This window comes from Gorilla gorilla, chromosome 4, assembly GCF_029281585.2.
Source record: "Gorilla gorilla gorilla isolate KB3781 chromosome 4, NHGRI_mGorGor1-v2.1_pri, whole genome shotgun sequence".
Taxonomy (NCBI): Eukaryota; Metazoa; Chordata; class Mammalia; order Primates; family Hominidae; genus Gorilla; species Gorilla gorilla.
The window spans coordinates 114,889,038-114,906,617 of NC_073228.2; the positions used below are offsets into that span (position 1 = coordinate 114,889,038).

The 17,580-nt window shown below is 39.9% G+C and overlaps 1 protein-coding gene across 2 annotated transcripts; it reads left to right on the plus strand.

Moving 5' to 3' along the window:
• Positions 1 to 7,237: 7,237 nt before the first annotated feature.
• Positions 7,238 to 13,846, plus strand: TSLP (thymic stromal lymphopoietin). Of its 2 annotated transcripts, XM_004042337.4 has the most exons (5): positions 7,238 to 7,330; positions 7,737 to 7,873; positions 8,702 to 8,746; positions 9,325 to 9,459; positions 11,769 to 13,846. In XM_004042337.4, the coding sequence occupies exons 2-5, from the start codon at positions 7,865 to 7,867 to the stop codon at positions 11,895 to 11,897; spliced, it is 318 nt and encodes a 105-aa protein (XP_004042385.2). In that variant the 5' UTR covers positions 7,238 to 7,330; positions 7,737 to 7,864; the 3' UTR covers positions 11,898 to 13,846. The 2 variants fall into 2 exon arrangements, with proteins under 2 accessions (XP_004042385.2, XP_055243518.2); XM_055387543.2 differs by lacking the exons at positions 7,238 to 7,330; positions 7,737 to 7,873 and adding an exon at positions 8,498 to 8,580 and having other exon boundaries at positions 11,769 to 12,607.
• Positions 13,847 to 17,580: the final 3,734 nt, after the last annotated feature.

The following is a 17,580-nucleotide window of genomic DNA, read 5'->3' on the forward strand; positions in this document are numbered from 1 at the left end:
TACTATATTGTTTTAATTATTAATTCTCATGGCTCTTTTAAAATCATTTATTTATAAAACAAAATATTATAGGACATTATCTGAATCTTCAGATTTATTCCACTGCAACTAATAGTTGTTCAATAAATATTAAATATAATTGACTTACATTAAGATATAATGAGTGTAGGCAATGTGCTAGGTCCTAAACACAGATACAAATGCAGATATAAACATCATAATAGGAATTCAAATGCACGGATTGGAAATTATCAAGATCATTACAAAACGATTGTTCTCTATAAGAAATCCTTTCAAGAAGAGTAACCAACAAAAAAGCTCTAACTACAAAAATACAAAATTACATGGAAAAGGTAATGCAATTCATTGTATCAGAGAAGTTTGGGGGTTTGGGGGAAAGCAGGCATTCTTCGTTGAATTACACAACAATGGAGCTATAAATTAGTACATCCTTTTGATAGGAATAACACCCACACTACAGTTTTATAAATCTCTTCTTTCCAACCAGTGAGAGTAGCCTATACTCTCTGAGGTAAGAAGTCACTGAGTTTCTTTCCAGCTTTTGTAAAATCGCAAAGTAGGAAATATTTATTAAATATCTTTGTTATTAAGTGCTTATCTTCTTTTCAAATGCATTTTTGGAATGACTGTTCTTTAAAGGGGATTTGAACCTTTAGAACTGTTAGGAGCACATGAGGAAAGACTTGGGAACTTACGAGTATAATTAATATTCTTAGGAGGTACTCAATATGAGTTATGAGTTCATACTACAAATGTTGAGGAACAAGAGCTATAAGTCAGAACAAAATGGGAGGCGGAATTCTGTTTGACTGAATGACTATATTGGAGAAATTGCAGGTTTGGGACCACACCGTGGGACCCTTACATACTGTTGATAAACTTTTTTGGTGAAAGGCTTGTAAACACTACAAGAGAGTCAAAATCAAACCTAACATAAGGCTGAGTGGTATAATTTCCTAGAGCAGAGATCTGTAAACTTTTTCTGTGAAAGATGAAATAATAAATATTTTAGGCTTTGCAGGCCAGATGTTTTCTGTCACAACTGCTTAACTCTGTCCTTGCAGCACAAAAGCAGCCAAAGACAATACTGTAATAAAAGAAGGGTGGGTTTGGATGTATTTCAATAAAACATTATTTACAAAAGCAGATAGGTAAGCAGAATTTAGCCTATGCTGGGCGCGGTGGCTCACGCCTGTAATCCCAGCACTTTGGGAGGCTGAGGCAGGACAATCACTTGAGGCCAGGAGTTCAAGACCAGCCTGGCCAACATGGTGAAACCCCGTCTCTGCTAAAATTACAAAAATTAACCCGGCATGGTGGCGTGGACCTGTAATCCCAGCTGCTCAGGAGGTTAAGGCACAAGAATCGCTTGAACCTGACAGACAGAGGCTGCAGTGAACTGAGATTGTGCCACTGCACTCCAGCCTGGGCAACAGAGCAAGATCTGTCTCAAAAAAACAAACAAACAAAATAATAGAATTTAGCCTACAGGCTGCAGTTTGCTAACCCCCTGCTCTAATCTCTGAAAATCTTTTCTAGGTGATATACACACATGAAGACAGTCCTCAGGCCAAACTCATAGATCCCAATTCTTTGCTATCCATTTATCCTCTTCTGAACTTTCTAGAGTCTCCTTTTCTGTTTCTTCTTCCCTCCACCCCCACATGTGTCTGGAATTGTCAGGCAGCCTTTTCTCAGAAGCGCCGAATGGCTGTATGGGAAGAAATTAGACCTCGATGAGACAAACAAAATGATTATTAGGGACTTGCTTTGTTTAAGAGAGGAAATACACTTGGGGTGATTGCTTAACCCAGAGATTATTACTGAGAAGAGTGGGACTCACAAAAGAGGAGACACTTGCAGGGCCTCAAACACTCCAGATGAGAAATAAGCTGAGGGCTACCCCTTGACTCACATAATGGTTACTTTGTAAAAGACCCTTTTATACATAAACAATGTGTCTGAACTATGAAGCAAATTACACAATAGAGTCCAGTAGGTGAATAGATTTCTTGCAAATCCTGGTTGGCAATATTACTAGGAAGAGAGGAAAACAAAGAAAATTGCAGAATTTTTTATAACTCATCTTTTACAGCTGGAAGCTTTTTTTCTAACAGAATTTAATGAAACATTAAGAGCCACGGTTTCCTGTGCAAGAGTTATAGAATTGGTATGATGCCACAAGGCAGACATAAAAGATTGGGAAAGGAATGTTACCTGATGGCTGCATGTGACGACATCCTACTGACTCCTGTGAATGACTGCATCAGTCAGGGACCCACAGGAAACAAGGAGCATGCTCAAACTGGGTAATTGTGGGAAAGTTTACTAAGGGGACTCTTTAAAAAGGACATAAGCTGGAAAATCAAGACTAATCATATAATTTATTGTTGAAACTGTGCCACTTTTTTTTTCACAGTACTTTGAGTTGTTGTTTTAGGAACGGTGCCACTTTTGAGGGTGAAAGGAAGTTTTATTAATAAATTATTTCAGGACAATGGGTATAAACTGGGTCTAGGACAGCCAAACCATAACTTTTGCAATAGTGGTGTATCCCAGGCTAGCAAAAATAAGGAGCTGTTATCACCTCTACCCCTACAAGGACAAAGGGAGGAAACAGTTACCAGAACCTGGCAGGCAGCAAGATGAAAAGGTTAACAAACAGGAGCTGTGGCCCTCTATAAAGGAAAGCATCCAATCTACAGTGAGCCAACAGCTGGAGAGTGGGTGAATTAAAATCCGAACTTCACTGTCTTACTACTTTCTGATCTCTTGCCAATATCTCACATTAGGTGAACCCAACCAGAAGCTGGAGGTCAGGGGAGCCTGTGGATGCAGTCCTTATGGGTCTGCTTCCAAGGCATAAAGCCACACAGGGAAGGACAGAGATTAGACCTAAAGGGGAAATTAGAAGATATCCAGCATAGCAAATATCCTTGCAAAGTATCCAGAACTGAAACTATCCTTTAGCTCTGACTTCTTCCAAAACTTTTTTTGAAGCATTCTAAGAAAGCTCAACTCCTACATTCTTCTTGAACAACCTTCTCCCTATTCATGTCCTGTTATGTTGTAGAAAAACAGTAAAGTAAGCAATAACTTGTTTTACCCCCACCAGCTGGGAGTAAGACTGCTTCTTCACAGAGCAATGAACGTAAACATGAGGTTTACATGAATATATTTAGTCTCCTCACTCTCCATTTCAAAAAGATCTGGGAACATTTCACAGCCATGGGCTGATTATGCAGGTATCATCAGCCTGGGAATATAATGAAATAAAAAAGTTGTTTTTCACATTTGTCATAGGAAACTCCTTCACCTACTTTCTGGTCCACAAATGTTCCCAAGAGATCTTAGAGGAACTATGGAGTCTGGTGAACCACATCAATGATTCAGACCAACAACAAACCTGCATGAGCATAAATATAAAATGCAAAGGAAACAGACAAAATAAATATCACTTTCAGAGGTGAACACTAGCCACTTCTCCTTACATAAATACCATGCTTGGCTATAAACAATTAAGGTAGAATATGGAAAAAAGAAACAATGTCCACCTCTGAAAATGTGACACTTTCTTTTATATGAGCATCTGAAAACCAAGAAGTAGAATGATTTTATGACTTGTGTCCTGGAGGATCCAGAGCAATACACTTTACTTTCAAGACCAAAGAACACCCTTCTGCTAGGGAAACTCCATTATTACCCTTTCTAAATTATTACCAAGCTAAAGTTGTGTCATTGACTTTTCTTAATCCAAAGAGACAGATCTCCCCCATCTCATGAATAACCTCTCTGATATCCCTTCCATTTTTTAAAATCCCATAATTATATTATTGAATAAGGTAAAAAAAAATACCAATCTCCTTTTGGCAACTATTTTTCAAATCCAAACTGAGTTTTGCATGAGTTCTAGGCTATTTTAAATATTCAGGACAATTCAAGGAAGAGGAGGAAAGACATAAATTTAAAAAGAAGGAGGGAAAGAATAAGGGAATAAAAGAAGGAGTGGGAAACAATAACGAAATGAAAGAAACAGTGGGACAGTGGGAAGCATTATTAAAACAAGAAATAAAAGTATTAAGAAAATTAATGAATGATTTATCTTTTTAGTGAGGGTAGTAGAAAAGAGAGCTATGTCATGGATCATTTTCTGGTCCATCACATGGGTGAGAGTATTGCCTAAGCTTCCTGAGTAATCACAGAGTGTTACAAATGATCTCACTTCTGTTTCCATATGGAAGACACACCATTCTTGACCTAACCTAGGATTTCCCAAACTAGGTATGCAGATACTGTTCACACCTTCAGCATTTGGACAAATGAAAAGAGAAGGAAAACAGGAAGCTTTTCAGCTCACCCTGAATTTTCACAGATGGCCCTGGTCTGAATTGTTGCCCCAGGTGAGACATAAGCAGATTCCAGGAAGACAGCAGCAAAGAGCTAGAAAAAGAAGTATTTATAGAGAGGTTCTTTCAATGGAAAAGAATTTGCTTCCTGATAATGATCTTCATAGAAGATTAATATGCTTAAGCACATTGAGAATTCATTGAATATCTATTACATGTAGTACAGAAGACAGCCCTATTGTGGTTATGATGATGACCATAAGCTTAAGAAAAACTGGCTTTCATGATGAATTTGTGTGTGGTAGAGCTTGTCATAGTCTACCCCTTGTAGTGGCAGTTTAGAAGCTCATAACTCACTTTTGAGATCAATTGTTATAATTCTCCAGTTTTTAGTAATGCTTTTCTATAGCCTTCCCTGAACCTGATTCTAACCACCTTATTCCTTTGCTCCATTCTCTTGTCTCACCTTGGCTATTTTTTTACCTTTTGACACCAATGTATTTATTGCAAATCACTTCAAATGCTACTGGAAAGGTAAATAGTGAACAAATGAACTGCTATAAAACATTACCTACTTTTAAAGAACTCGCAATCTAATAGAGAGATAAGGTTGAAAAACATTATTGAAATGTTAAGTAATCTATAGAAGCCATAGAAAGCAGTCCAAAATAGATATGGCTTACAGGATAATGAGGTCACATCCTGGTAGGAGACCACTTTTGGAGACATCAAATAAGATGAACACGGAAAGACATGACAATCTAACATCTCAGACTGGGAAGAAAAAAGCTCAGAGCATGTTTAGAGCATATTACCTTCAGATACTGTTTGCTGGAAGCCTAGGAAAATGAAGGAAATAGGGCTGGAAAGACAGCTTGGAGCCAGTGCAGGAGGGATAATTGTAATCTCAAAACAACCTTGAGTAGGTTGTTTTGCCATAACTTTTTGAGCAGACAAGTAATATAATCCAGGTGATCTAAGAGGTCACATAATTACAGATAAGGAAATTGGGGGCAACGGGAACAAGTGTTTAGCAATGTTTTAACAGACAAAAAGACACCTGGGATGCCTTAGAAAGAGACACCCTGCCTACCTCATCTGAACAAAGACTCTACATAGATCATAGACACAACGGGTTTTTAAAAGAGGAAACAAAAAAAGGGAGGCAGCCTGGTTATACCTCCAGAAGAATGCAAGTCGAACCTCAGTGCAGGCTGCTTTCTGTTGTTCTTGCCCCCATCAGCAATCAAGAGATGAAGCTGAAGGTTCTAGTGGGCACTCACACTCTCTGGCCCTACAGCAAGCCACTAGAGGGGAAGGCATGTCAGGTGAGGGTGACAGAGGCAGCCACCATGCCCTTTCCTTTGTCTCTTGGAGCTATCCCAGCCCAGTGAAGAAATCTAAGTTTAGCTCCTGTCTGCCTATGTAATGTCCAGCTGCCGACCAGAATAATCTCTGATGTCACAATAGATTAATCAGGTTTTGGCATCATCCCACAATACCGTGAGAAGTTGGTGATGGGGGAAGAGTGGACTTTTTTTTCAAAGAATGCTGTGGTGACTCGAGTACAACACATGAAGAATTCCAGAAAAGAGCCATTTTTGAAGTCAGCCGTGAATCAGAGGTTTTCTGACCCTCTCGAGTGCCTTCTATGAAGAAGAGTTCAACTCTGGCTCCAGTTTGTCCCCTACTCTTTTCCCGAATCCCTCGACATTCCCTGCTCTTTTCCCCAGGCACCGCATGGCCTGTGACATTTGCTGGGACTCACACACGGCGTCCAACCTCCTTTCTCCGAGCGATGACTCCTAGGAACTTCCCAAGGACCAGAGCGATGCAGGCTCCGACACGCGAGGGCGGGGGGCGGGGGTGGGGGGGTGCGATGGACGGGGGAGCGGAAGGGAAAGAGAGAGAGAGGGGACCTGGGTGTAGAGAGGGCCCAGGGCCGCATGAGCCAAGCCAGGGAGGAGCACGGGGTTCATCTCAGCAACCTGATCGGTGTCGGCCTTTCCCTCCCTTCAACCCTCCGTTGGTGTTGCTGGAACTCGGAAGACTGCTAGACAGACATCCTCTAGGGCACTCTCCCTGACTCACTTTGCTGTGCTTTTAAGCACTCTTTTCTGGATCAACAAGAGTTTGCTAGTAAAAATCTGAGCCCGCCATCTCGATGCTTCTCCTGTCTCTAAAACTGGTGCCTGGGCTGAGGCCCCAGGTGACAGACGTTTTCCAGTCTACGCTGCGCGGGGCTAAGCCTCTGGGAGGCAGAGCGCACTAAAGCGTGCGCCGCCTCCGGGAGAGCTGAGCTCAGGACAGCATCCTCTCCGTGCGGTCGCCGCTGGGCACCCAGCAGCGCGGTCTGGCTCCGCTTCTTGTGTCGCTGGCCTTAAGAGTGGGACTGTGAAGGTGGCTGGGCGCTGGAATTTGTGGTTTTAAAAGTTCTTGACACCTGCTAGAAAGTGCTAGAGGACTCTTCAGCCCCTAAGGTGCCCCTAGTCACCAAGAGTAGGCGCTTTTCCTGAAATTGATATGGGAAATTTGAAAAGTAGGGTTTTTGAGAACAAGCCATATCAGATCTTTCCCCACTTATTTCAACCTCTTATCGTTCCTGCCCCTAAGGTTCTGGTCCCGGTTGCACATTTAATGCTTTCACATGGAAGTGCTGTCGAAGACTGAGACTGCACCCACCCTCCAAAGCATCCCATAAGCAAGCACAGTTTCTTACTAGCCAAGGAGAAGGGAAAGCACTAGTTGAAAGTGGCCACACGAAATGCTCAAAGATGTTCAGAATGCATGGGACATATGCAAGGACTCCAAATCCTTACAGTGGCTGCTGGTTTCAGAAGGTGTTTCTCCCAAATAGAAAGGATTGGTCACGGAAATGCCCTGTAGGAGAAAGACACTTGTATCCATTTCTTAAAGGACATTCACACTTCTGAAGTGTTTAGGGCAAAGCAAAAAGGAGGAAGGTGAGGGAAATTCCTGATGACTTTACTGATGTTAAAATTCCATAGATATAGCTACTCCTTTTTTTTTTCCTTTCACATCATCAATTCAGAATTCTATAAAGGAAGAGAATGACATGGTAGAAAATCATTGGCCTAGGAGAAAAGAGCCCGTAGGCGTTTAGGTGTTATATAGTGCAGCCAGAAAGCTCTGGAGCATCAGGGAGACTCCAACTTAAGGCAACAGCATGGGTGAATAAGGGCTTCCTGTGGACTGGCAATGAGAGGCAAAACCTGGTGCTTGAGCACTGGCCCCTAAGGCAGGCCTTACAGATCTCTTACACTCGTGGTGGGAAGAGTTTAGTGTGAAACTGGGGTGGAATTGGGTTTCCACGTACGTTCCCTTTTGCCTTACTATATGTTCTGTCAGTTTCTTTCAGGAAAATCTTCATCTTACAACTTGTAGGGCTGGTGTTAACTTACGACTTCACTAACTGTGACTTTGAGAAGATTAAAGCAGCCTATCTCAGTACTATTTCTAAAGACCTGATTACATATATGAGTGGGGTAAGTGAAGAAACTTTTTTAAAACAAATGTATTTTCATCAGAGGAGTCGGCAAACACACACTCTACAATTTAACTTTGTAGGAAAGAAAAATAATTTAGAAAAAATCGTGGCCCCACATTTTGTCAAGAATTCTTACAAGTGATATTCAAATATCTAATCTAAAATGATTATCTAGAAATTGGCAAATTCTAAGTGTGCAGATGCTGATGAGGAGCAGGTATTGATAGACAGCGCGTTATGCGTGGAAGGATGTCTATCCTTTGCTGAAGTGCTACTCTGACTATGCTGTAAAAAGCAGGAGATAAGAGCTTAAGAAAGAGGAGTAAAAGAGAGATAATTCTCATGAGCTAAACTCTAAGGATTGATGCTGTGCTCCAGGTCTCTCCAGTGTTTTAGATGTTTCAGGATGCTATTTATTACAGAATATGGTGTACTTGGAATTTTTTTTAACATACAGTAGTAATCATTTTCCTGATTAACCTAATTTCTAGACAGAGTTTGCATTCATGAATGGCCACAGTACAGATGCGGACATCCAAAGAATGGCATTATTACTCACAAGCATAGTGCTATGTGCAGTTGTGTCTTGAGGGAAGGGAGGGGGGAGGTCGCCCTCTGAGACCTGAACCTTCTGGTGTGGTTTCAAGCACTAACCAGCACTATCTAAAGACTATTTCACTGCCTTGTCAATGACATAGGAAACAGGTACCTGAGTGGAAACTGTTTTCAGGGCACTGTTAAAGCCTGGGAGCAAAGGGTGGAGGGGTGATTTTCCTTGTGGACTTAAAAGTCTTTACCCTCTTTGTCCTATTTTTCTTTCTTCCAGACCAAAAGTACCGAGTTCAACAACACTGTCTCCTGTAGCAATAGGGTGAGTAGAGAGTTCAGTGCTGCTGGCTTTCTCCAGGGAGACGCCAGGCATTTTGGAGAGGGAGTATCCTGCTGTGTGCAGAACCCCGAGAGGTGCCTGGGCTCCGGGACGCCGCCGGGGGATAGGGGACATCTGGGCTGTCAGCGCGGGGCTGCGCCTAGCTTGGGACAACACTTCTGTTCCAAATTAGGGAGAGGAAGTCTCTATCCGGAGGAAAGGCAAATTGGGAACTGGGACGAGGGAACGTTGTCAGGGGCACCACCTGCTGGGGTCCGGCGCCTCCGCGCTCGGGCTCGGAATTTTGGCAGCCTCCGCCCCCTGGAGACTTGGGAGGAGCGAGCGTGGGTGACAGACTTTTCGCGACGAGCGCCCTCCGCCACCCTCGCCACGCCCCTGCTCCCCCGCGGTTGGTTCTTCCTTGCTCTACTCAACCGTGACCTCTTCGCTCTGACTCTCGACTTGTTGTGTTCCCCGCTCCTCCCTGACCTTCCTCCCCTCCCCTTTCACTCAATTCTCACCAACTCTTTCTCTCTCTGGTGTTTCCTCCTTTTCTGGTAAACTTTGCCGCCTATGAGCAGCCACACTGCCTTACTGAAATCCAGAGCCTAACCTTCAATCCCACCGCCGGCTGCGCGTCGCTCGCCAAAGAAATGTTCGCCATGAAAACTAAGGCTGCCTTAGCTATCTGGTGCCCAGGCTATTCGGAAACTCAGGTAAGCCCGAAGCCTCAGACGCTTGCTGTACCTTGGGGCTAACCTCAAATTAAACTGGGGCTTTGGTGCAGAAGTCGTTCTCTTATTTTTATTTAGGTTTTATCTTTCGAAGAGCAAACGAGCAGGGTAAAAGTGGTAGGATGTCAGTTAGACCCACGTTGATACCCGGAATCAAACTCACCTATTTCTACGGTTCTGATACTGTTTTGGCTGAATTATGGTTCTAAACCTTAGGGCAATGTTTCAAGCTATGATGAGTGAGCCTTCTATATCAGAATGTTTTGATTGCTGGAGCGTAAGAGTATGGCTGTTAAAAATGCCAATTCCCAGGTACTCAACCCAGACCTTCAACATTAAAATCTCAGATTATGGGGCTCCTTAAGAGATTCTTGTCCAGTCCAAAGTTTGAGCAACACCTCTTGTTCTCATCACTTAATTATTGTGTGCTTATTTGCTAAATGTATAATTACATTATACATAAAATCTCTATCCTATGTTTGCTTAATTGCTTGTGTGGGCGCTATTGCTGTCTCTTTACATATTTTTGCACATGTAGTTATCTGCATTTGAATGCTCGTGTAGCATTAAATATGGAGATAGTGTAGTGGAAAGTTAGGCATAGGAACTCTGGAGACAACCTGCCTGACTTTGAATCCTGGCCCTACAACTTCTGTGAAGACTTAGTTAAATTACTTAGCCTCCGTGTACTGTAGCTTCATGGGTAAAGTAAGTATCGTATCAGTTAGTCTTATACAGGTTGTTTCTGAGGATTGAATTAGTCAACACATGTAAACGCAGTTGGAACAGTGCCTGGCACATAACAGGCACTCAATATTTATTTCAGTCAGCAAGTAGAGGATTTATCTTCATGGTGACAAGTTTAAGGAACAGAGAGAGACAAGTGCAGATATGTTTGATTGCTCCTTATTAGCCTAGTGGACTTTATATGTCTACAATCTAGGTAGATGGACACGACTGTCACTTTTTTTTTTTTTTTTTTTTTTTTTTGAGACAGAATCTCGCTCTGTTACCCAGGCTGGAATGCATGCAGTGGCACGATCTCAGCTCACTGCAACCTCCATCTCCTGGGTTCAAGCCTCAGCCTCCTGAGTAGCTGGAACTACAGGTGCCCACCACCACGCCTGGCTAACTTTTGTATTTTTAATAGAGACGGGGTTTCACCATATTGGCCAGGCTGGTCTCGAATTCCTGACCTTGTGATCTGCCTGCCTCGGCCTCCCAAAGTGCTGGAATTACAAGCATGAGCCACCATGCCCGGCCAAGACTGTCACTTTCTAGAGGTTGAGGATTGAAGCCATAGCGCTAATCTGGGTTGAGCTTGAATTAGAAACGCAATACCAGACAGCCATATGGGAAACCTATTTGGCTTCATGCCTTCTTATGAAGGAGACCCTGGCAAATCTGCAGATGGCTACCATAAAATTCATTTAAATAAGAGCACAAACACAAAGCTAGATCAAGTTCTTGGACAGCATGTGAGAAAGGGAGAGTTTGGAGAAATTTATTTCAATCCCTCCCAAGCCCAAATGGAGAGTCTAAAACTAATAATAATGATTTTGCAGATTTTTTTAAGATTTGTGCTTAATAACCCTGTGACTTTATTAATTTGCATACCATGTGTCTAGGAGGCCCAGTGTACTACTCAAAGGTAATTGAGATAAACGTATATACTGCAATCCTCTTTAAAATAAGCCCTCAGATGTCTGTGACACATCTAGACAATGGGGCAGGGGAGGGGGAAGGATGGGGAGCAGGAGCATGCATTTTGGGTCCAAAAAATAGACTAGGTTTATTGAATGATGTCTATAAACAGGTATAAGATAGCTCTTGCCCATGAGGAACTTGTGATCTTGTCAGGGAGGTCTTGAAATCAGCAATTTATTCATTTACTTAATCACTCAACAAATATTCAGTGTTTCCTATGATTAAGACACTGTATTCAGTGCTATGGGGAATACCTATGATGCAATATAAAGAAAAGCATGTTAAGTGAGAGCCAAGTTAAATGACACACACTCTTAAGCACTGGAAGAGTTTCCAAAAGCAAGGTCTGAGCAATTAGTAGAGGCTTTTTGAAGGAGGTGGTGCTTGGCCTTGAAGCAAAAGTAGGTGGGTACAGAAACAGGAAGGCATTCCCCTGGAAAAGGCACATGCTAGCACATAGTAAGCAGGTGCTTTGGAGACACACTGAAAGATGGATTTGCATAGAGAAGGCAATTAAACCTGCTCTCAACAGTTACTAAAGATAGTGAAAAGTAATTTTGACTATTGATTCTTATATTCTGCAGATAAATGCTACTCAGGCAATGAAGAAGAGGAGAAAAAGGAAAGTCACAACCAATAAATGTCTGGAACAAGTGTCACAATTACAAGGATTGTGGCGTCGCTTCAGTCGACCTTTACTGAAACAACAGTAAACCATCTTTATTATGGTCATATTTCACAGCACCAAAATAAATCATCTTTATTAAGTAGATGAAACATTAACTCTAACTGTGACAAAGAAGACCACAAATAGTTATCTTTTAATTACAGAAGAGTTTCTTAACTTATTTTTGTAAGTTTTTATTGTGTAAGTTTATAATGCAGGGGAAGTACTACTCCTCAAATGCTGAGGGAAGGTTCCATAACATTGATGACTGGCTTCATGGCAGTAATTCTCGGCTGTAGTTGCATAAGCATTGCTCAAGAGGAAAATCCAAAAGTGCAGCAGAACTCTTTTCCCTGAAAAAGGAAAAATATTGAACTCAATGATAGCACCTAAACTTACATTTAAAAGACAGACATTCCTTCTACATGTAATGACACTTCTTGTGTTAAACTAAAAATTTACAAGAGAAGAAAGTGAAAGCAAATGGGGTTTCACAAATAGTTGTAAATATAGCGAAGCAATTTGAAATAATTTTCAAGCAAAATATTGTGAAAGTATTCTAAGCCAAGTTTTAAATATTATCTAACAGACAAGAGTGGTATATACAAGTAGATCCTGAGAAGTACCTTTGTTACAGCTACTATAAATATACATATAAATTATAGAATCTACTTTAATTTATTTTGTGAACACTTTTGAAAATGTACATGTTCCTATGTAATTGACACTATATATTTCTTAATAAAATAATTCTCAAATTTGTTTCTTATGAATCATCTCTCAAATCTAGTTAGACAATTTGCACACATACTTTTCTAAGGGACATTATCTTCCTTCAGGTTTTTACCTCCACTCATCCTTAGAGCCCACTGACTGCTCCCCTTTATACCTGTTGGCCCTGCCTATAGGAGAGAATATTTGGAGATAGGCAGCTTCAGGATGCATTGCAATCATCCTTTTCTTAAATTATGTCACTAGTCTTTTATTTTTTCCCCTCTTGAACTTTCCTCACACCCGGAAGAAACAAAGTAGGCAAAAGTGAACAGGGGATGTCAAATCGATTCTTGAATTCCCGCTGCAAGCTACAGCCGCAAGCACCCTCTCACTCAACTTCCACTCAGAACCCTATAAACACCAGTGGGAAGGGCAACCCACTGCACGTGGGAATGCACTGATTTTTCCTAGGAGTAGACATGTTCCTCTAATTACTCCCTGAGGGTTAGTTGGGGCTAAACCGTGACAGAAGTGGGGAAGTTCAATGTCCTTAAATCCATCTTACTTGCCAACAGGTAAGAGGAAGCTTACATTATATGTCCAGTCCACATTTAAAGAGCACTTACTGTGGAACAAGCTTTCAGCCAAACAATGGGGATAGAAAAGTAGGTAAGACTCAGCCTTTGTCCAGAGAAGCTCAGGGTGTAGCTGAATAGGCAGTTTCTTTTGTCCTGAGGAAAATCAGGACATGCCTGCTTTCTAAAAATCTTCCTCTGAAGACCTGACCCAAGCCCTTAAATGCTATTGTAAGAGAAATTTCTTTGTCTATTAACTCCATTTTAGTAGGGATTCACTGACTAGATTTTACTGAACTATGAAAATAAATACACATAATTTTTCACAAAATTTTGGGCCCAATTCCCCTAAAAGAATTGAGGATTAGGGAGAAAGGAGACAACTCAAAGTCATCCCATTAAGTGCAGTTTCTTTGAATCTTCTGCTTTATCTTTAAAAATTTGTATAATTTATATATTTTATTCGATGTATTCCATAGATATCTTAATGTAAAATTAGTCATTTGAATTACACTGTCAATTAAAAGTAATGGGCAAGAGATTGCATCATACTAATTTAGTAAGAACGTTCCCAAATGTTGTAACAACGTGGATCATACATCTCTGGTTTTTTAAATGTATTGAGGCTTTCTTGGTGGACTAGTATAGTATACGGTCAGTTATGTCAATGTTTCATGATCAATAAAAAGGAGGTTGCAAATTGTGATTTAAGCATATAAAGTTGGTTATATACATACTGAGACTACATTGTTAGTTATGCTATTTATATAATCTATATTCTCACTTTTGTCTCCTTCATTCAGAGGCTAAGAGAGCTGTATGAAAGTCTACTGCTGGCCGGGCGCGGTGGCTCATGCCTATAATCCCAGCACTTTGTGAGGCCAAGGCGGGCAGATTTCAAGGTCAGGAGATCGAGACCATCTTGGCTAACACGGTGAAACCCCGTCTCTACTAAAAATACAAAAAAATTAGCCAGGCATGGTGGCAGGCACCTGTAGTCCCAGCTACTCGGGAGGCTGAGGCAGGAGAATGGTGTGAACCTGGGAGCCGGAGCTTGCAGTGAGCCGAGATTGCGCCACTGCAGTCCAGCCTGGGCGACAGAGCCAGACTCCCTCTCAAAAAAACAGAAAAAACAAGAAAGTCTAGCTGATATAATTCTTTATTTCTTTGTATCCATAAAGTTTTGCTTTCTTGTTGCTGAAACCATTTTTATCCAATGCCTAAAAAATCAATGGAGCCATTTATTGATCATTGTACCCTTACCATTACAACATTTCCACATCTTATTTGCCAAGTAATCTATGCTCTCTATTAAACTCTTTCTGGGTCTCTTTGCTTTTGATATTTCTTATACATAGCATGTCATTTTAGTGTGTGGAGGTGGGGAGCGAGAGGGAGTGGATGAATTCCAAACTAAGGCATGTTTACTTTTAGTGCCGTTGCTGCATTTTTAAGTTTTCTGTTTTCATAGTTCCACATTATTTGTATAATTTTAACCTAAGAACAGATCTTTACATTTATTCCTTTTAACCATTTCTTATCAGTTTTTGTCCTATCCCCTCAGCATGTTGATATCTTGAGAGTTTGGCTCTTGGTTCTATTATTACATAACTCTCCCTCATAGGCTTTCTATTGCTTAATTCAGTTTTTGAAAAAGTGTTGACCAAGGCAGGACTAAGCCCTCCTTACCATCAAAGGAGGCAACTCTATAGGCTGGTAAAGTTATTTGTCAATGTTCTTTGTTAAAAAAGAAAAAAAAAGTTCCTTTAACTTTTAAGAATCAAATATCAATTTTTTCATTCTATCCATATCAAAATAAAGGTGAGGGAAAATTTATCAAATGCTTTACTGAAGTCAAAACATACTAAGCCCATATCAAACCTACAGATCAAATAAATTTATCTAAAAATGGGAATTTTAAAATATTTCAATTATATTCCTTTCTAAATCTTACAAGCCAACTCTCTGAGAATTATACCAGACAATAACATTAAACTGATCTGAGATTCTTTAGTATTCTCTCCTTTTTATTATTCAAAAGTACTAGGTTTTCTCAAATGTTTTTGTTCTAGCTGTAGCTTTGAGAATATCTCTTGGCTTTTGTCTGGCATTGCACTTTGTAAATACACCTATACTTTTTGATACCCAGTATTTACAGATTACCAAATAATATAGCTTCACTGATGATTATCATGCAAAAGTTATTTATATCTAAACACAAAGGATAATAGCTCATATACAAAGTTAATTGCAAATTGAATTTTTTGAGTCTCAGGTTCTACATTTCTAAAATAAGGATGATGCTTCCTGTATTTTAGGGTTATTATTAGAATTAAAGTACATTATAAAAATAAAGTCCTTGGCAAATGGTAAGGAAAATACTTTAAATTTAGTTATTTGAATGCCTATTTGTAACCATTATAAAGATTAGGAATAAAGACTGTTACACAGCCTGTCAGTAACTTTATTTTTAGTTTTCTGTCTAGGACTGCTTTGTGGCAATAGAAAGAAGGTTGAAAAGTTTAAGCACACAGTTATTGACAGCCTAGCAATTTTGAACTCTACCAAGATAGCAGAGTTCATAAGACAGAGTACCTCAGGTAAGAGGTGCACAGAGAAAAAGCTCAGAGACCTGTAGGGATATCTCTTGAATATTTAGCTGAGTACTTTTCAGCACATGGCTGAAAACTCACATGGCTATGAGAAAACTACCCAACACTGGGGAATGAGTCACTTGAAAGGTTAGAGGGAATAGTGTCCATTACTTACTGAAAGCCAGGAAAATTGCCTATTTTCATCCACTAGACTGGAATATCTCACAACTCATTAGGCATTGGGTAGGGCACTCAGGAGAGTCTTACTTTAGTAATTAATAATAATTAGCCCAAGGCTAATTGCTGCAATAATCCCGCATTAGAAATCTTAAAAATAAAACTTGAAAGAATCAAACTGTTTCCAAGTAACTTAGCTGAATCCTACAATAAACTTCAAGAATATCTGTAGAAATAAAAAATACCTAGCACCCAAAAAGGAAAATTCACAATATTTTGTATACAACTAAAGATTATCAGACATGAAAAAAGTGAGAAAATGTAACACATGATAAGGGGTAAAAGTGAAACTGATTCAGAGCTAACATCGAAGTTAGAATTAGACAAGGACATTAAAATGGTTATTGTAAAATGGTTATTGTAACTATATTCTATATGTTCAAAAAGTTAAATATAGACACAGAATACATAAAGAAAATCCCAGTCCAACTTCTAGATATGATATCTGTAATGTGTGAAATGAAATGCACAGTGAATGGTAATCATGAGAGATTAGATGTTGCAAAAAATAAGATTAGTAAACTTGAAGACATACCAAGGGAAAGTATCCAAAATAAAACACAGAAGGAAAACAATAACTTAAAAATGAAAAGACCATCAGTGAGCTGTGAAACAACTGCAAGTGCCTAATATACATGTAATAAGTCTCTTAAGTAAAGAGGTACAGAAAAAAATATAGGAAGAAACAATGGTAAATTTCCAAACTTTACAAAAATTCTAAACCCACAGTTCCAAGAAGCTCAATGAAGCACAAGAAACAGATAAAACTACACTAATGCTCATCATAATCGAATTGCTCAAAACCAGAAAATCTTAAAAGCAGCCAATGGAATTGTAAAGACCTTCAGCATATTCTTCTTAGGATTTCCTCTCCAGAGCACTTCAACCCTTTCTCCTGTACTTCGTATATAGTATTTCATGAACAATATCATGATATAAGTAGAAAAAAATTTTACATTGGTTGGCCTTAATTATTGATTTCTACCTGTTAGCTTCTGTTTAAGTAGGAGGGTGGGAAGATTCTTTTCCATTCTCCGCAATTCTTGAAGTAAAGACAAGGATTGTCATAAATGAAACCAACACTTACTGAGTAGTTTTATCAGTTATTTTTCTTATACTACCTTATGAAATATTTGCAACAATCCTGTGAGCTATGTGCTATCCCCATTTTACAGATGCAAGAAAAGGCTCAGTGAGTGAAATATCCAGTGTAGCACAACTAGTATGTGTAGCATCTGGCTGATTCTGAAGTGCACACTTTCTATTACTTGAGATTAAAGTTTGAGATTTTAAAATAAAAAATGCCTTCCACTAAGTGGAAATTATCCTCATTACCTAACTAATAGATATTGTAGTTGTCTCCTCAACATGGATTCTACCACTTCTTAATTTTGCATCTATTTCCTCATCCACCAGAGGGCTTTAGGGATTGATCCCAGCTCCCGGGATGGATCTGGATTAGTCTAACCTAGTATGGGTGTCCCAATATCCTTGCTTGGAGTTAATAAAGGTAACCAGGCTAATATTGATAAGCATATTGGTAAGCAAGTACCTTGACTTGGGTCTTATTCAGGATAAACATACAGCCACCTTTGGTGATGAACAATAA

Coding starts and splice junctions, on each gene's coding strand:
- TSLP (XM_004042337.4), top strand. Junction 8,747..9,324: donor CTGTCTCCTGTAGCAATAGG/GTGAGTAGAGAG, acceptor GCCTATGAGCAG/CCACACTGCCTTACTGAAAT. Junction 9,460..11,768: donor CAGGCTATTCGGAAACTCAG/GTAAGCCCGAAG, acceptor TATATTCTGCAG/ATAAATGCTACTCAGGCAAT.